At 41.8% G+C, this 20227-nt stretch overlaps 2 protein-coding genes across 2 annotated transcripts; both read left to right on the top strand.

The window, feature by feature from the left end:
- The first annotated feature begins 831 nt into the window (after window positions 1-831).
- On the top strand, window positions 832-7706 carry LOC115192181 (retinal rod rhodopsin-sensitive cGMP 3',5'-cyclic phosphodiesterase subunit delta). The gene is made up of 5 exons (XM_029750392.1): window positions 832-1164; window positions 5502-5590; window positions 6528-6653; window positions 6776-6881; window positions 7147-7706. The coding sequence occupies exons 1-5, from the start codon at window positions 1097-1099 to the stop codon at window positions 7226-7228; spliced, it is 471 nt and encodes a 156-aa protein (XP_029606252.1). The 5' UTR covers window positions 832-1096; the 3' UTR covers window positions 7229-7706.
- A 1636-nt stretch (window positions 7707-9342) lies between these two features.
- On the top strand, window positions 9343-19557 carry LOC115192180 (prohibitin-2). The gene is made up of 10 exons (XM_029750391.1): window positions 9343-9472; window positions 11612-11744; window positions 11842-11926; window positions 12044-12123; window positions 12302-12486; window positions 15228-15357; window positions 15538-15641; window positions 15796-15873; window positions 16221-16297; window positions 18901-19557. The coding sequence occupies exons 1-10, from the start codon at window positions 9452-9454 to the stop codon at window positions 18920-18922; spliced, it is 915 nt and encodes a 304-aa protein (XP_029606251.1). The 5' UTR covers window positions 9343-9451; the 3' UTR covers window positions 18923-19557.
- The last annotated feature ends 670 nt before the right edge of the window (window positions 19558-20227 follow it).

The raw sequence follows: 20227 nt of genomic DNA, 5'->3' as shown, positions 1-20227 counted from the left end.
GCCACAGGGAAGACTAGACTAGCTAGATGTGGCTGGGGGGTGTTTATAGCCTCTCTTTCACATGACCCATCAATTTAGAGAAGTGTGTCTGAGTAAGCCTCATCCACTAATGCTAAAATATTTGTATCTGGAATTTGTCTTTCAGCATCTGTAGAACATGCCTGACTCTCCTCCACCAATCATACAAGGAAAATGGTCTAATGCAGTGGTCACCAACCCGTTGATCACGATTGACTTCTCTGGCCTAAACTCCAGTCCAGTTGGTGGCGGTAAGGCACCTTAAAGTTGGTTGCCAGACGCCATCTAAAATCCACAGAAGAAGAAGGTTACCAAAGCTGTTTATATATCCAATCCAAGATAGAACACAGCCTCATAGTGGGCAAAACATACATGCAGAGCCAAGCACGAGCTAGCGAAGACCTATTGGCACGTTGTAGAATGTATTTGCATAACTAAATTCGCCCCTTGCACTCCTAAACAACGCCTTTTTTTTTTTTTTACTTTGGCAAAGGGTAAAGTCTACAAAACAGTCCACTCTGTTCTTAAAATATTCTAGGAATGGGAACAGAAAACATGATTGAGATCAAATGTTTAATCGATGACAAAATTTGCAGAATGTCGGCCAAAAATCCGCCTTGCTTTATCTTCTCCCACTGCCTTGCCACTGGGCTTTCTTTCATCACCATATTTGGTGGTGAGTGGAATTGCCTACCGGATGCTTCAGATTTATACGTACGGTGAAGCATCTGTATCATTGTTCTATCTGTGAGGTTACTGGTGGAGGAGAGTTGAGGCGTGTCCCCTCAGCCAACTCCCTCCCTAGAAGCCTCATTTCATTTGTTGTTTTGTGTGGTGCTCTGCTACCGCGTAAAGTGTTCGGACGAATTTGCTGTCAATCTCCGACCAAACTCTATTTATGGTAGGTCGATTAAGGGATCAGTAGGAGTTACTAGTGAGATTAAATTGGGATCTACGGCAGGCTAATGCGATATCGCCAGAGTCCTCGGACTTCATGCCATTTTCAGGTGCATTTACGTTAGTTTGGTAGCTAGCTAGCCTGTCAGTTAACGCTAACAAGCCACTCAAGAAACTGAAGATGTCCGACTCCGACATAATGTCTTCAACTGAAGACAGAGCCAAGGAGATTTTGAAGGGTTTTAAACTGTATCCTTTTCAATGAATGGTTTGCCTGGTATCTAAATTAGCTGCCGTAGCTAGCTAGCCAGGTGGTGTTGCTTGCTGGCTCTTGCTGCTTGTCACACGTTGGCGTAACTAGTTAGTGAACCTAGCGAACTAATATTGTCAGTCTGATAGTTTGACTTTAGCGGGGTTGCTGGTGTCTTTCTGAGCCATCCTCCTTCAAGCTGGTTTGCTGGCAAGTTACCTAGCTAGATAACCGGCCTAGCTAGCTAGACACTGCAGCTGTAACGTTATGTGGTGGCTAACTTTGGATAAATTGACTAGCTAGTTAGTCAAATTGGACAAGGAGGTAGTGGGACATGCACACAGGTTAGGTGTTAGCTAAATGGGTGCCATAGTTAGCTGGCTGGTTCTGATTTGAATTTAACTTGGGTAGCCGTTTGCTGATGCTCCCTGTATCTGTCCATGCATACAGAACAGTATTGCTAATTGTCTTGCATTGCCTATTACTTGTACAGGAGAATGCTTTACTATATTAAAACAGCCTGCACAGTGGCTAAAATAAAATATATATTTTTAAATAAGTGTCTGACTGGAAGGTTGATCTATACTGAACCTGTTGGACATAACTGGAGCTGTTGGCAGGGCAGAGTGGGAAATCTGACAGTTTACCTCCTGCAATCACTGTCTTAACGCAACATGCATTTTTAATCATACCATAGTGGAGCTTGTTTGATGTACCTTCTCTGGGTAATTTTTTCATCTCCTAGCTCAGGTAGAAGCCCTCTCTTTGGTTTACATAACACAAGCCACTGGTCCCAAAATAGGTACAGTAATGCGGACGAGAATAATCACACCTGCGTTGCTTCCACTGGCTTAACATGGAACTCTGAAGGCCCATTATTTAATTCCACTCTGTACTTTACACATTTCTTGGTAGTACTAAGGGTATATTCAGTGTTGAATAGGTAAGAATCCTGACTGTTGTGACAGGCTGTGGATCTGTGTGACCTTCCTTGGGCAGGCTTCATTTTCTAGGCTGGTAATTCTTAAATCCTTGATTTGCAAGGATGGGGATTTGCTACCTTATGGTCCTCCTCCTAACAGGTCTGGTGACTGAGTTTAGCGTGTTACCACTGCATGGACTCCTGGCTGCATACACATACTCATTTCAGGACCTTTGTGAAGAACTTAGGCCTATGCAGTTAAGGGTGGCGGGTAGCCTAGTGGTTTTTGCGTTGGGCAAGTAACAAAGGTTCCTAGTTTGAATCCCCGAGCTGACAAGGTAAAAGTATGTTTGGCCCCTGTACAAGGCAGTTAACCCACTGTTCCTAGGCCATCATTGTAAGAATTTGTTCTTAACTGACTTGCCTGGTTAAATAAAAAAACACATATTTTGAATTTTTGTTTTGTAGATTGTAGAGGACAGTCAAGCTGTTTTTAAGTTGATCCTCCTGAGACCAAGCAATCAATTGTATTGTGAGGAATTGTCAGTCTTTGAACTAAGAACAAAAACTCCTTCCTTCCCCTCGATAGTTGGGTAACCAGCATCAGGTTAATTGTAATTACAACGTCATGAAGTCTGTGGATGCTGCTGTTTCTAAGGTTTTTCAACAAATTAATCTAGAAGTTGTGTATTTATTTGAACTGTGTTGATCAGTGGTGGGCTGATCAAATTTGTCGATCACTGAGTGCCATATAGTGACTATTGCGTTGAGGTTACAGGAACACTTCCCTGGCATGACTGGCTTTTTGACCTGTAGGTCTTAAGTAATAAAGATAATTATAGAAGGTTCAAGAAGTTGCTTCACAGCGGGGAGTATTCAAAGAAAGCACAGGACCTGCTACAACTCAGCTTCAGCACCAATTTGCTTGTTTGGATACTGATAAGGGTATCATAGTTGCTTTCAGGTAGTACACTTTCTAAGGCTAGCGTAATATTCACGTTCTTTAATGACTAAGTATAACCTGAAAGTGTGCTTAATCAGATTCAAAACTTTGATTCCTGGGAACGGCCTTGCTTCCATAGTACACTAATGTATTTTATAGAATAACATCAGTAGTCCCTTCATTGCCCTACAGTAGGTCATTGTATTGGAAAAAACTGCACATGAACACAAGTAGCTAGGTTAATTAGACATGCATCTGACAAAGTCCATACATGACTCCGTTGCGTTCCGTTTCTTGGTATGACGCTACATCGGGCTTCCAGGCCTGTACAGGAGCACGGTGCGTCAACATGGCCTCTGTTATATACCTAAGACAGGCAGAGGCTAGCCTCTGAGGGGAATGCAGTGTGCGCTGCAGCCAGCTTCTGCTTCCCCTGAGTGGACATGACTTGCATGTAATCTTTCCCTGGAACAAACTGATCCACAGAACTATGAACACAAGGACTAGCTAACCAAACAGTGGTAGTCTGAGTTGATGCTGGGCTCCGCTATTTGCTACTTTAGAAGTTTTTCAATTAGTTGCATAAACCATGTGTTTTTGACAACTAGGCCTGTGTATAGATACAATTGTGATTTAAAAAATAATAATTGTTACACTGTTAACTTGGTGAGATGTAGCCTATTCCTTTTCATTTCTCGTGTCTATTGCATGTGTATTGGTCATGCATTCACATGTTTTGCATCAAGGAGATACTCTTTAAAAATGGATGGGGCTGTAGGGAGGCTAGCATGCCCATAAGGGCTAATTAAGAAGCCTGTAAGTGTTGTGGAACCAGGGTCTGCCCCCCCCCCCCCCTTTCAGATCTTCCTTGCTTAGCACCAGGGATGTCTGTATGTGTGATCCAGGAGACATGTCACCTTTTCCGCCACTGGGCCTAACTGTAGTTGGCTGCAGAATACATTTTAACTCGACTACCCTATCCAGGCCTATTATGAAGTAAGTGTCTATGACCTTGGCATGTACTGGAAACATTTGGCTTCATTGTTTTTATGCAGCCAGTTAATGAGCTTAACACGGAGGCCACGTTTTTTTATAATTCACATTGGAAAAAGTAGCAGCAGCAGCTTGTATTACAGTTCATTCATAAATGGTAAGCTGGGTACACTGCTTTGTCCCCCAGACAGTCATTGTCCAGCAGGGCTGACAACTGTTCAATTAATTTGTCTAGGTAACAGCCAACAGCCACTTCACACAAAGCATCCTAGTCATTTAGAGATTGAAAGAGGGTGCCTATACAGGCCCATGTTTTCTAAGGAAGTTTCTATTAAGATGAGAGAGCTGCACACTGTGGACTTTGTTGATCATTCTAGAAGGATGTGGAAGCTGCTGGGAGGGAGGCAACTGGGCTCACTGGGCTGCAGTCAGATTTGAAAGGCTTAAGTGGTTCAAAGCGCCACAAGTTTCATCTCACTAAGACAGCCCTACTCCACAGTAGCTTGCTAGCCAAGCTCAGTGTTGAGGTTGGTCGCGTCATGTTTACGTGTCTTATTTTCCTTCCTGCTTTTTTAAATATTTGACCATTATTCAGTCAAGGCCCCTATTCCTTTGAAAGAGTTTATCCCATGTGGGGAATGACTTGACTGACACTTTACTCCATTTTCATTATTTTGCTGTTTGAAACTGGTGGCCTGGTGCTGACACCCTGTTGCTCCCTGTGTGTGTTGAGCGGGAGGAAGAAGAGCAGCACAGATGGCTTTGAGGCGAGGGGGAGGGGGGTCAGGTGCTTCTGACATAGTACCCTCTAGTTGACACAACAGCTATATCTTCCAGTTGGCTTTTTATTCCCAGAGCTGAGTTAGAAATTCTTTGTTCTGTCCGTTAGCACTTGCACCAGTTGGAGTACTGCTACCCACTTGCCTTGGCTTTGTACCACATGACCTATTAGAAGAGGTTAGCTAGTAGTAGCTAAATAATCATAGGTGGCTTTAATCCACTAAAATAGGCCACTCCAATAAAAGAACATGGCGTGAGAGCTGGTGTAAATGACTGGGGCCTCACACGGCGGCTCTTGAAGATTTTTGGAAGAATACAAATAGGTCTACCCTGCTTTCAATTTTGGCTTTAACACATGCCAGTTCCCCTGTACCCCCAAAAATAAACTCGGTGAACTTAAATGACTAAAACCAGTATGTAGAAAATATAATTGACATATTATTTTACAATAATCTTTGAGAACTAAAAATCACCATATTGTTTTTTTCACTTGGCTGCCACTATCATAGCTTGATGGGTCAGGGTTTCCTGTTACCTTGTGTGCCACCTTGAGGAATACTGGCATTACTTCATTGATCCACTGAGGGAAATTTTTGCCACTTGCTATAGACAAACACTACATATAGAAATAACTTGGACAAGGCTACTGCCAGTCAAACCCATGACTGTGTAGTATTCCTTGACTCCTGGTCTCCCAGAAACTGGATGAACCTGCGTGATGCTGAGACTGGGAAGGTGCTGTGGCAGGGAACAGAGGACTTGTCTCTTCCTGGGGTTGAACATGAAGGTACTGGAACCTCCTGAGGTTTACTGTCGGCTTTCCTCCAGGTGTAGAAAATGTATTAGGCCATATCTTCCTACCACTACTAAGATGACCACTGTATTTATGATTGATTTTATTAAACATAAATAAATACTGGAATTAATATATACAGTAGGCTTTACAGACATCAAATTGGAAATGTAAATGAATCTAACTCAATTTTAAAGAAGCGAGGCATTCACAGCAACCCTGACCACTTCATTAATGACTGTCCATGGCCTCAGTCCTGCTTTGTTGACCACTCCATTCTAACCATCCCAGCAGTCTGCCAGTTTGTCCTCAAGAACTTGAACCCTAACCAATGTCAAAATTTGGCTTGTGTGATACCCCGGTATACGGTGTATTTCGAAATGCCAACAGAATGATTTTTCAATACCGTAGGGGGGAAAAAAGCAGTGCGTGCTATTCCACTTATAACTAACTATAAGTTGAGTATAACATCTAAGATGTCAAATGTGTTATATCCAGCTCAGGACTCCAGCTATGCATTTTGTTTGCTGAGTGGCTTGATGTCAAGATCAAGCGTTTTGGTTACAGAAGCCATTCAATCCCCCTCCCCCCCGATCATGATCCCTGTTGCCTAAATTGTTTTGTGCATATTTTTTTATGGAAATTGTACCCATTGTGTGCACATTTTGAAATGCGTAGAGTTCAGAAACTGTATGACGATATGAATCTGGATACCGCCCAACCCTAGTCAAAATGATTATCAATTTACCTCTGCACATAGTTATATACACAACATTGATATTAGAATCTACAGAAAATGCCGGTAGTGAGGAAGTATATCAGAATCTATGTGAGAAAGTAGCCTAGGTCTTGGTAAACATCAGGCTGTTGTGTTGAGTGCATCTATTCTCTCCTAATTGGTAGTTTGACTGTCCCATTAATTTCTTTACAGCTCGAGTCCCCAAGAAAATCCTCAAGTGCAAAGCTGTGTCCAGAGAGCTAAATTTCTCTTCGTCAGAAAAACTGGAAAAGTTCCGCCTTGAACAGAAGGTTTTCTTCAAAGGCCAATGCTTAGAAGGTACTAGTCTATTTGATCTGTTTCAATCGTGTTATTATACATATACTCAATAAGAATGCAATGTCTGTGCATAGTGAATGCACTCATTACATGTATTTTGTGTCTCTCTCCTCTACCTGCAGAATGGTTCTTTGAGTTTGGCTTTGTGATTCCCAACTCCACAAACACATGGCAGTCTTTGATAGAGGCAGCGACAGAGTCTCAGATGATGCCCGCAAATGTTTTAACGTAAGGATATGCAACAAAAAAATGTTGTGCTTTTTGGTCATTCTCCTACAGTTGGGTTGTGCAATTGTCAGTAGTATACAATATGCACTCACTAGGCTACATCTTGAGTAAGTCATTAGGCTACAGTGAGATTCCTTCACCTCACTTTTTTTATGCTAAACTGGCAGGAAACTCATTTCCTTTATGGGACTGCTTTGCCTCATACTTTGCAGCTAGTGGTCAGTGTTTGCTGATTTGAAACATTTATTTTTCTCTCCCCTTGCAGTGGGAATGTTGTTATAGAGACCAAGTTCTTTGACGACGACCTTCACGTCAGCACCTCTCGGGTACGACTTTTCTACGTCTGAAGAGGAACACATTTTTTATTTTTTTTCAACCCTTGAAATGGGGAGGACCAGGCATACACTGCTGCTTGTTGTTTTTCAGTGGTCACAGGATGCCATGTTTGAAGGAGTGCATTTGTCTTCTACAGTGACAGCAGCACGAAAGAAACCAAAATCCAACCAAGATCACACTGGCTTCTTGGCAGACAATACTTTTTGTATGTAAATATCTATATATGTATATATGGGCAATGACCATGCTCATGACAGACAACCATGTAAATTATTTTATTTGTACATTATTTTTTCCTTGTCATTCCAGAAATGTAACCCTAAGATGTAAACTGCTCTTGTAACCTTGCATTTGTAATTTTTGCTTTCAGGTGATGTGGTTGCTGATATTCTCATTGTTTTTTTGTTTTTTTTTTAGATTTAACTAAATCTGTAAAATAGGCTGTTTATTACTACATGAATTATGGATTAAAAGATGTCAGGAAGAAAAGCATTGCCTTTTTTTGTAGTTGACTTAACTGTCACTGAATGACAAAGTTCATGCATAAGATATTTTGTCTCCTGGGAGTACGTACTTGCCAAGTGAGGCACAAGGTACCTGTGTGAAAACAGAACTAATCTGTTCATATTTTAACTACAGCCACTCAACACTGATACACCTGTGGGCTGTTAAAGGTAGTCTCAGCAACATGACACGCAGCGCTGCAGATATTGAGATGTAAGACTTCACTCTGTCACATACAGCATGGTAGTCACAGGACCAAAACAGTGGAAGTTTGAGCCTTGTGCTTAAATACTCTTGTGGAAATTGACCCACTAGGCTATTTACGTTCTGTATCTATACTGAACAAACATGCATGCAACAATTTAAATGGTTTTACTGAGTTACAGTTCATAAAAGGAAATCCATTAGGCCCTAATCTACAGATTTTGCATGACTGGGCAGGGGTGCAGTTTTTCCCCACAAGAGCTTAATTGCAGACCAATACTGTCCAGGTGGCTGGTCTCAAACAATCCTGCAGGTGGAGGTCCTGGGCTGGTGTGGTTACATGTGGTCTGTGGTTGTGAAGCCAGTTGGCTGTACTGCCAAATTATCTAAAACGACTGGCTTATGGTAGAGAAATTAACATTCAATTCTCTGGACATTCCTGCAGTCGGCATGCCAATTGCACACTCAACTTCAAACATCTGACATTGTGTTGTGACAACTGCCCATTTTAGTGGCCTTTGTCCCCAGCACAAGGTGCACCTGTGTCATGATCATGCTGTTTCTTGACATGCCACACCTGTCAGGTGGATGGATTATCTTGGCAAAATAAAAACTCTCACTAACAGGGATGTAAAACATTTGTGCACACAATTAGAGAAATACGCTTTTTGTGCGTATGCACAATTTCTGGGATATTTCATTTCAGCTCATGAAACGTGACCAACACTACAATTTGCTTTTATAATTTTCAGTAATATCAAATTAAACTTGTCACATGCGCCTAACACTTGTAGTAGACCTTACTGTGAAATGCATACTTACAAGCCCTTAACCAACAATGCAGTTCAACAAAAGAGAAAATATTTACAAAATAAATAGTAACAAAACGAGGCAAAATACAGGGGGCAACGGTACGGAGTCAATGTGCGGGGCTACAGGTTAGTGATGTAATTTGTACATGTAGGTAGGGGTAAAGTGACTATGCATAGATAAACAGTGAGTAGCAGCAGTGTAAAAACGTCATATCACTGAGTCTACCTTTAACTTTGAATGTATTCCATTGAACACAAGCCAGTTTCATAAAATACACACAAGCCCACAAGAGGGCAGCTATATAATTTCAAGCTGCATTGAACTCAAGTCCCTGAAAGCCTTTCACCTGAATGTGCAAAGACAAAGTTGTCTCTGATGACCATAGAGAGAGTGGACTTTTTGTAACTGTGTCATTATAGCGTCTGTGACAGCATGGGCAGCGCCATTGAGGCTATCTGCATTTTGACGTAGTCAATGTTTTTCTTCATTGGCTGATCCCTCCTCATGACCCGGTTGGATATGACTCTGACAGGGTCACCAGGAGGGATCAGCCAATGGAGTTGGAAGTCCCACCTAGTTGCCTACATTAAAATGGTGGAAGCCCTCATTGGCTTCGCCAATGCTAAAACGGCCGTTTGGCCACTAGAAAGCTCTATCATTCTCTATGGTGATGACACGTTCATTGATCGCGACCTTGGATATCTACTGCAAGCATGGCGAATAAAGAGCCCAACGTGAGTATTTCAAATAGCAACCACACTTACTAAAGACAAAGTCAAGACATACCTTATTATTGTGAAACTAGTTGTGTATTCTACACAAACGTGTGTTATTGCCTTGTAACGTTAGACTATGAGTTAAAGAGGAGATCGAGGTAGCTATCTTAGCTAGCAAGCTAACGACGATAGCTACGCAGGTCGTTTTTCTGACTTGCCTATCCTCACTCGGCAAAGCTTAACTATGCCAGTTTTCAAACTATAGCTAGGTCTTTTTTAGATTTCATATGGAAGGGAAGGTTTGCCATTGGCAATTTAGGTAAACCGCTCCCTAACCAACTAGAAAATGGCCAGTTCTCTTGTTGCAACAACTGTTGCAAGCTTGGATGACTGATAATAACTAGTCAAATTTTAGCTAGCTAGTTTCTTGATTAAGTATGGGAAAATATTTCGTTTGGAATAACGTGTGTGTGTGTGTGTGTGTGTGTGTGTGTGTGTACACGCACACATTAATTCAAGAGTTTTTGTTTATAATTCTATTTTCTACATTGTAGAATAATAGTGAAGACATCAAAACTATGAAATAACACATAGAATCATGTAGCAACCAAGACCGTCTTAAACAAATCAAAATATATTTGAGATTGATGAAAGTAGCCACCCTTTGCCTTGACGACAGCTTTGCACACTCTTGGCATTTTCTCAACCAGTTTCACCTTCAAGAAAATTGGAAAAGCATTCCAGATGAAGCTGGTTGAGAGAATGCCAAGAGTGTGCAAAGCTGTCAAGGCAAAGGGTGGCCACTTTGAAGCATCTCAAATATAAAATATACATTTTTTTTATTTAAACTTTTTTGGTAACAACATGTTATTTCATAGTTTTGATTTCTTCACTATTATTTTCAAAAAAAAAGAAACGTTGAGTGAGTAGGTGTCTCCAAACTTTTGACTGGTACTGATACATTATTACATACACTTTTTAAAGAATCCCATGGTGGCCGCGGTGCAACTTAGTAGTTCCAAAAACCCACGACCAATACATTTTGACCCGTGACATCGTTTTCTAAGTAGACGAATTTGGCCATGGCAACCCTGTTATCATAAAACATGCAGGTAGCTGAGAAAGCTCAACTCTGCCTCCATATAAGAAAACAGAGTTGCGCGTTTGTCAGCTAACATGCAAGTTACTTGCATATCAGTTTGTGGAAAACATTGGTTTAAGTACTGCTTAAACTTGGCTAGTTTACATGCTCATTCATTACTCAAAGACCTGTACAATCCACAGTTCCATAATACTATAAATAGGGATGCACAATATATTTGTGAACATATCGGAATCGGACGTATTAGTTAAAAATGCCAACATCGGTATCGGCCTGATGTCTAGTTTAACGCCGACGTTAAAAACCGATGTCAAAGCTACCGTGCATACCTTTATAACATAGGTAATTGACGTAAGGACGCCACGTAAAATTTTGCGCTACACATGCAACACAGCATTCCTAACCTAGCCCACAATGTATGCTGTGTGGATCGAGCAGTCATTTGAAATAGTTTGAATTTCAGTGAGACAACTCAAAGGTGAAATGAGTACAAGTTCTTATTTACAATGACAGCCCGGACCACGGTGGGCTAATTGTGGGCCACCATATGGGACCCCCAATCACGGCCGGATGTGAAACAGCCTGGATTCGAACCAGGGACTGTAGTGACGCCTCTTGCACAGAGATGCAGTGCCTTAGACTGCTCTGTCCATGTGTGCGTGTTAACTATAACTGTACTAGAATGCTTAAAAGGCAGCTAAAATGTTAAATATCGGTATCTTTTGGGGGGGGGGGGCAAGGATAATATTGGTATCGGCCAAAAATGTAATATCGGTGCATCACTAACTATATAAATGGTCAAGAATATTTGAGATGGAGACAATGACACTGATAGGTCCAGGCCACAGTACCCCTTAAGTCCACTAGATGTGATAATGGTGTTAAATTAGCTGGACCATCACAACAAGCCCCCCAAAACACTTAATGTGCAGTGCATTACTGACCTGATGATAAATAAACAGTGGTAAAAGAAGCCTTCTAATATTTTGTGAAGACATAAGCTCTGTCCAATAGCAACAACACCTGACATGACATTTTTTTTCTGCCTTCCCAAGCGTTTCCTGACAAACCTGAGGGACCTGGCCAGTCGTATGTCTGGCGCAGGGGGCAAGGGAGCAGGAATAGGCCTCAAGCTGCTCATTGGGGCTGGAGCTCTGGCCTATGGGGTCAAAGAAGCTACATTCACAGGTAGGCCTAACCTAGTGTCTGGTAGTGAAATGGGTAACACTATTATCACGATAATGAGTGCACCCCTCTAACGTTGTGTGGAATGGTTTGTTCCCAGTGGATGGAGGTCAGAGAGCAATCATCTTCAACAGAATCGGAGGGATGCAGATGGACACAGTGCTGGCTGAAGGACTGCACTTCAGGTAGGCCTACACTCCAGGGGTTTGTAATGAAGCCAGGGCTGTCATGATCAGTTGGCTTGATGCAAAGCTAAATTCACATGACCATATTTAAACTGAACTGTTTTTGTTGTTCTTCAGGATACCATGGATCCAGTACCCCATAATCTATGACATCAGAGCCCGGCCCAGGAAGATTGCTTCACTAACTGGAAGCAAAGGTACATGATTGCTGAAATAGGGGGATGAGTTTGATTCCAGTATGGATACATGTAGACCAATACATTATGTCCAGCAGATCAGTAAAGATTTGAGGCTTTCAGATCAGTAAAGATGGAATATGAGGTAAAGGAAGATACAGCACTGACTTCTCTCTCCCTGTCTCTCTTACCTCTGTAGATCTGCAGATGATTAACATTGGGCTGCGTGTGCTGTCCCGTCCTGTGGCCGCCAACCTGCCTGCCATGTACCAGCAGCTGGGGAAGGACTATGACGAGAGAGTACTACCCTCCATCGTCAACGAGGTGCTGAAGAGCGTGGTGGCCAAGTTCAATGCCTCGCAGCTCATCACTCAGAGAGCACAGGTATGGCAGAGTGACTCGCACAGGTAGCCTAAATCTCATCATTCAGAGAGCACCGGTACTGCCACACAGTCTCAGGATTATATTGTACAAAGGTTGTGTACTTAACCAGTCTCTGCTTTAAAAGTGACTGTCCCTAAAAAGCAACTTCTCGTTTTGAAAATGGCCTATGTGGCATCCATATGAGTCCGATTTTTTTTATTTTTTATTTTTTTTTATTTTTTTCTCTAGTGTCAAAATTGACGACAAGGTGTAAATAGGATAATTCTGGTCATAAATCCATTCTCGTCCACAACTGAGATTTGGGAGATAATATGAAAAAAATTGTATGTCATGGATTGAAGGGTACTGTAACAGTATTTCTTGGGTTGTTTATTTCAACCCTACCGACAGCTGGCAGCACCCAAGTAATCATCAATTCGGAGCGCAGCTGCACATAACCCGATCGTAATGCCCATGGTCAATTTGGTTTGACATTTGATATCCCTATGGGGCTAGTTAGAGACCATCAGTGAATTACACAATGTACATGGGACAATATTTTTTTCAAATGTCAATAGCTCTAAATTTCAATGACTAGGTTTACTAATAATTTGATATTAAACTGATTATGGCAGTAGGCAGATTATGCGATATTCATGTAAACACCTTGCTCTGCTTAACTTAATTGGCGTAAGGTAAAAATCGAAGTAAGCATACGCTGATTAAAACACCTTATTTTTCTGAGCAATCTTTTGAATTATTGGGACATGTAAACACCTTAATCGGCGTTCCAGCGGGGTGTATTTGATCTGCACATGTGCTAGCACCAGCTGAGCGAGCCTCCTTCTTTAGTGCGAGTGAAGTGAGTTCGGAACAACAATGTGTGCGTCTTTAGAAGTAATCTTCACATACAAACTTTGGATCGCTACTGGCTGTCAGCAAAGGAGTGATCGGTGTTTAGAGCAATTCAGGCTGTGTCTAAGGCTCAGCCAATTGTTTACATAACAGAATGCAGCACGCGACTGAAGAGACAACCCATTTGCTAGTTTCCAGATCAGAGCACATTGGAAATACAGCGGGAGTGTGGAAAGGCAGTTTGTCAGTTACAGCAGCGCGTCCCCTGAACGATAACGAAGAGGTAGGTGAGAAGCCTGACCACGGAGACGAGGGCAAGAGGGTGATGAAGCGTACTTCATGAGCTGTAACCGAAAAACAACTGGCATTTGGAAAGTTTGAGGTGAGGGAGAAAGTGTGGCGGAACAAGTATTGTTAGCGTTGTTAAGTATCTTGCTAGCTGGATCGAATTCTCCGTTAGCTAGCCAGAGAAATGATGAGCAACATTAGCCAACTTAACTGATCAAATAATTGAGTTTATGGTGTGAAAATTAGATGGCTAATAAAGTCAGATGCGCTAATGTTAGTAACCTAACCAATTCGCTAAAGTATTAACTGGTATACGACTCTTTGCCGTTCCTCAAGTTATAAAGCGTTAGTTGCTTATTGGACCTTGGCAATCTGTGAAATGTTAGTAGTTAGGTCGTTAGTTATCTGTGAACTGATGTTTTCCCTCTACAGTATGTGGTTAATTTTCACAATGAGAGAATTAGGTGAAAATGAGACGTTGCTTGTTAAACAAGTGGATTAATGGATGAAGTGCAGCTGGAGCTGGGCCTGGCTTAATCTGGATGCAGCTATAGAGGTGAAAGGAACACCACACACTTTCCCACTTTTTCAATAAGTGGATAAAAAGGGGTATGCCAGGCTCTCTGCCTGAAAGAGATCAATTATGCCAGCAAAGGGTATCATGCGCTGCTGGCACATTGTAAAACAGATGTCCACAGGCAGAATGTGTAGTCCAAAGATATTGCTTTTGTTGTGTTGAACTTCACAGTAACACTTGTTTGTGAGTGAGCGGATTCTACTTTTATTTTTTTTACTTAGTGAACGTTATTTTTTCACACATGTAGCATTGTGCTCTTGATCTACGTCTACTATAGTGGCCACTATAATAGAGCAAAAATAGAATTCCTGTTTTATTCTATTTCTACTTAAGATGTTTTTTCCCAAGTGCAATATTTCTATTATAAAGGCTTTCATGGCTAACTGCAATATTAATGTATTGTGTTTTTTCTCAAGACTTGAGTGTCATTTGCAGTAAAGTCTAGTCAACAAATAACATTGGATTGCTTTCTTTACATTTTTTTTTTAGCTAGGTTCACATTAACACATTTTTTTTGTTTTACACACAGAGACTGATCATGTAGATCATATTCTTTGTTTAATTAGTTAAAACCTGTGTTTCCCCTAGCAGGGATTTTTGACGTTTTAGTGCCAAAAAAGTCACATTTTTGAGCCCTCACCAGTTTTCATCCCTGTAAAGATGTGCAATATCAAATTATTGACAGTCCCTAACAATCCCCAGAGATGGGCTATAAAATGTCAAACCAACTTTGCCATTGTCGCACACCAGCCAGCTGAAGCTAATTGGCGAAAGAAGTTGGTTAGCTCAAGCTAGCTAGCCTAGCGGACTTTGACACAAGACCTATTTCGACTGTTTCAAGTTGTCTAGAAGGGACACCCACATTATCCCCCAAAACAACTCTCGTTTGGCTTCAGTCATGGCCACTGCATTTCTTAATGACCAAGCTGGAAAAACGAGGCCAAATCAGGAAGTTCAGCCCCCTTTAAAATAGACTGAAACGTAAACCAACGCTTATTTTTTTTGCCCTTTTCTTGTCTGTAACCGTCTGTGTGCTGTGTAGGTGTCATTGTTGATTCGCCGAGAGCTGTTTGAGAGAGCCAAAGACTTCAACATTATCCTCGATGACGTGGCCATCACAGAGCTAAGCTTCAGCAGAGAGTACACAGCTGCCGTAGAGGCCAAACAAGTTGGTATGTATCTGCCACATCTTGTGTGCGCATGTGTTGGGGTGTATACAGCTGTCTGTGGATGCATAACTTGCCTGTTTTTATATATTTTTTTCTGTGTGTGGGTTAGTCAGTGCACTAACGTGTGTTAGTTGATTGTGTGTGCACGCGTGGAGTTTAAACAATGCTTGTCTGTCTCCGCAGCCCAGCAGGAGGCCCAGAGAGCCCAGTTCTACGTGGAGAAAGCCAAACAAGACCAGAGACATAAGATTATCCAGGCGGAGGGAGAGGCAGAGGCTGCCAAGATGGTAAAACATTAACCTCACCGTAACCTTTGGACGACCTGTCCCCTCGTCTTCACATGACCTTGCACAACCTCAAACACCAGGCTGATTATTCTAGTCAACAATTGTTTTTTTTACTTTAGCACGCTATATGATTCTGGCTCTGTGTTTGTTGTAGTTGGGACAAGCAGTGACAAAGAATCCTGGATACCTGAAGCTTCGACGAATTAGAGCTGCCCAGGCCATTGCTAAGACGGTGAGTTCTATATACTGGATATCAATGACTGTCATGATAATTGTACAGAAATACTTTATTAATTAGGTATTGCGGAATTAGTTACTCATCCTCAGAGGCTCTGATGTTATTGTCCTAATCAGACATTGTTCCAGTAAGAATGGGGTCAGTCATTTTAGCAGCCTGTGTTTGTTGTAGCTGTTTGGTTCTCGTTGCAATGGTAACCCACAGTGCAGTTAGCTGGTTATATCAGTATTATTAGGCCTGAAGGATGGCTGTTTCCCTTATGCTATGAGCTGCTACAAGACTAGTTCTGTGACGCTTTGTTTTCAACTGTGTGTTTTGTCTCTCTGTGTATTGTCTTTCAGGTGGCAACGTCCCAGAACAAAGTGTACCTTTCCGCAGACAACCTGGTTCTTAACCTTCAAGACGACTCTTTTAACAAGTATGTTTCTCTCAGCTTCACTCTCTTTGCTTCAATCTCATATCATCATGCCCTAGTCTGGCTCTGTCTTCTCTTGCATGGCTCAACACTGCCCAGATGGTTTGTTTCAGTTGCCTCAAGCAAGGTTAGAAATGTTGAATGTTCACATCCACAGTTTTGAACACTGTGTAGTGCAGTACAGGTGCTGGGGAAAAATCAATGGCATTATTGAAAAAGTGCAGGAATGTATTATCACATTTCCCATGGAAAAGTAGGAATTCCACCAAATTCCCTAAAGATGCCCTGAGTTTTTTGAAGCAGCTCCATACTGGCATTAATGGTAGCTTGAAGAGAACATGACTTTTAGCAAAACCATGGCTAATTACTGCTCTTCTCACATTGCCTCCAGTGTACATGCTATGTCATTTTCACAGCATAGGCCTATGGCCACCAGGGGTGTTCATTAAGCACCAAATGGAAGACCATAAACTGAAACGGGGAGGGACTATCTATAAGTAAATGCTACTTGTCCTTAAAACATTTTTAAACATTTTGTTACGTGTGCGCTAATGAACACGACCCTGGTTTTTGCTCTCCATCTCACTGCTTTTGCCTGGTCACTGGAGTCGAAATGACTCTAGTCAGACTGTATCACACTGATAGTTCCTGGCTTATCTTAATGCTGCCAAGGATCTTCAATGTCCATATGTAACTGTTCACAGAAACAGAGACAGAACCTGGTGCCAAACGCCTGGCATTCATTCCTCATACATGGTATACAGTGAGGGGGGGGAAAAGTATTTGATCCCCTGCTGATTTTGTACGTTTCCCCACTGACAAAGAAATTATCATTCTATAATTTTAATGGTAGGTTTATTTGAACAGTGACAGACAAAATAACAAAATCCAGAAAAACACATGTCAAAAATGTTACAAATTGATTTGCATTTTAATGAGGGAAATAAGTATTTGACCCCCTCTCAATCAGAAAGATTTCTGGCTCCCAGGTGTCTTTTATACAGGTAACGAGCTGAGATTAGGAGCACACTCTTAAAGGGAGTGCTCCTAATCTCAGCTTGTTACCTGTATAAAAGACACCTGTCCACAGAAGCAATCAATCAATGAGATTCCAAACTCTCCACCATGGCCAAGACCCCAAAGAGCACTCCAAGGATGTCAGGGACAAGATTGTAGACCTACACAAGGCTGGAATGGGCTACAAGACCATGGCCAAGCAGCTTGGTGAGAAGGTGACAACAGTTGGGGCGATTATTCGCAAATGGAAGAAACACAAAAGAACTGTCACTCTCCCTCGGCCTGGGGCTCCATGCAAGATCTCACCTCGTGGAGTTGCAATGATCATGAGAACGGTGAGGAATCAGCCCAGAACTACACGGGAGGATCTTGTCAATGATCTCAAGGCAGCTGGGACCACAGTCACCAAGAAAACAATTGGTAACACACTATGCCGTGAAGGACTGAAATCCTGCAGCGCCCGCAAGGTCCCCCTGCTCAAGAAAGCACATATACATGCCCATCTAAAGTTTGCCAATGAACATCTGAATGATTCAGAGGACAACTGGGTGAAAGTGTTGTGGTCAGATGAGACCAAAATGGAGCTCTTTGGCATCAACTCAACTCGCCGTGTTTGGAGGAGGAGGAATGCTGCCTATTACCCCAAGAACACCATCTCCACCGTCAAACATGGAGGTGGAAACATTATGCTTTGGGGGTGTTTTTCTGCTAAGGGGACAGGACAACTTCACCACATCAAAGGGACGATGGACGGGGCCACGTACCGTCAAATCTTGGGTGAGAACCTCCTTCCCTCAGCCAGGGCATTGATAATGGGTCGTGGATGGGTATTCCAGCATGACAATGACCCAAAACACACAGCCAAGGCAACAAAGGAGTGGCTCAAGAAGAAGCACATTAAGGTCCTGCAGTGGCCTAGCCAGTTTCTAGACCTTAATCCCATAGAAAATCTGTGGAGAGAGCTGAAGGTTCGAGTTGCCAAACGTCAGCCTCAACCTTAATGACTTGGAGAAGATCTGCAAAGAGGAGTGGGACAAAATCCCTCCTGAGATGTGTGCAAACTTGGTGGCCAACTGCAAGAAATGTCTGACCTCTGTGATTGCCAACCAGGGTTTTGCCACCAAGTACTAAGTCATGTTTTGCAGAGGGGTCAAATACTTATTTCCCTCATTTAAAATGCAAATCATTTTATAACATTTTTGACATGCGTTTTTCAGTTTTTTTTGTTGATATTCTGTCTCTCACTGTTCAAATAAACCTACCATTACAATTATAGACTGGTCATTTGTTTGTCAGTGGGCAAATGTACAAAATCAGCAGAGGATCAAATACTTTTTTCCCTCACTGTATTATACAGAACCTGGGAGTACCATATGTTCAGCAAAGTAACCAATCCACCCCGTGTATTGATGCACTTTTGACTGAAATCAGTCTTGTCAGAGCCTTGCAGAAACCACTTATTTTTTTCTCTCCGACACTATCATCTCTCATTGTTATCCCTGTACTTTTTAGAGCACTTTAAATATTATATACATTTTATTTTTATACAGTATCATTAACACGTACAACCCCCTTTGCTTGTGTTTCAGTCTATCACTGGGAAAGAAGTAGGCTCTAGCATTCCACCTGTCTGAGGCTCCATCCACAGCTCAGACCAGTTTGTCTCTGTCTGTCCAATTGCCTATATCTCTGATTGTATAACCAAGTGGCTTACCAACTCACTGGAGAAGATTCTAAAGCATCGGATTGCTCTGTAAAGTTGACTTATGGGGCTAGTGCTGTATGCATGACATGGCTAGGGCCAGGCGGAACCTGCAGCAATATAATATCTTCATGGTCCACTCCAGAAAGGATCTGAAATCAATGTTTGTGGATTCAAACCAAATAGCACTAGCCTCTAAGACATAATCAGCTGCTTTGTTATTAATAAGTTGTGCAGATGATGCTGTAATGAAATAGATAAGGAACTCGACATGTTATGTCTGGCCCTAGATGTGTGCATGTGTTTTGAGGACAGCAGGACTCTTGGGGATTCAAATGCATCAGAGTTTGATTGGACAAATGCTGTACTGGAATGGTGTATAAAAAAAAAATAAACAATATTTGAAGATGTGCTTGTAAAATGAAGGTGAAATGATGACTTAGTCTTATTTTTTTTATGCAACTGCACTGTTTACAGCTTACTACTAGTTTGAAGTGGAAAGGAAGGCAGCAGATTGAGACATGACTGAAAATAAAGGGACAGTAAAAATGTCTTGATTTTATTTCATAATGCCTTTTCACATGACCTAATGTGTGGGTGCATTTTGTTGTTGAAAAACACGTTAGGCCTATGTAAGGAAAGTACTCGTACAATGTTTTTTTTCTCTCCACTTTCTGAGAAATGCAATGTTCCCATGACTTAATCATACATCTTAGATAACAGTACAGCCTGTTATTGTACTAGGGGTCTTTAGCTATACATTTACAGTGACATTAAAGCCTCCACATGACTGCTCATCTGGATTGAATGTGTTGTTACTGCCATATGCTTCCCTGGTGACCTATGAGATGGGAATCGAACAGAGTGCATTTGGAAAGTGTTCAGACCCCCTTCCCTTTCTCCACATTTTGTTACGTTACAGCCTTATTCTAAAATTGAGTCAATTCGGCTTCCCCTCTCAGAAATCTATACACAATACCCCATAATGACAAAGTGAAAACAGGTTTTTAAAAAAACCAAATATCTTATTTATATAAGTGTTCAGACCCTTTGCCCTGAGACTAGAAATTGTAATTGCTGTAGGGATTGGAAGACTAGTCAGGATCGAGGGAAAGATGAACGGAGCAAAGTATAGAGATAATTGATGAAAACCTGCTCACGGCCTCATACTGGGGCGAAGGTTCACCTTCCAACAAGACAACAACCCTAAGCAC

Source organism: Salmo trutta, chromosome 4 (genome assembly GCF_901001165.1).
Source record: "Salmo trutta chromosome 4, fSalTru1.1, whole genome shotgun sequence".
Classification (NCBI taxonomy): domain Eukaryota; kingdom Metazoa; phylum Chordata; class Actinopteri; order Salmoniformes; family Salmonidae; genus Salmo; species Salmo trutta.
The sequence above is the reverse complement of the archived record's forward strand: the minus strand, read 5'-3'. Positions and strand labels throughout refer to the sequence as shown.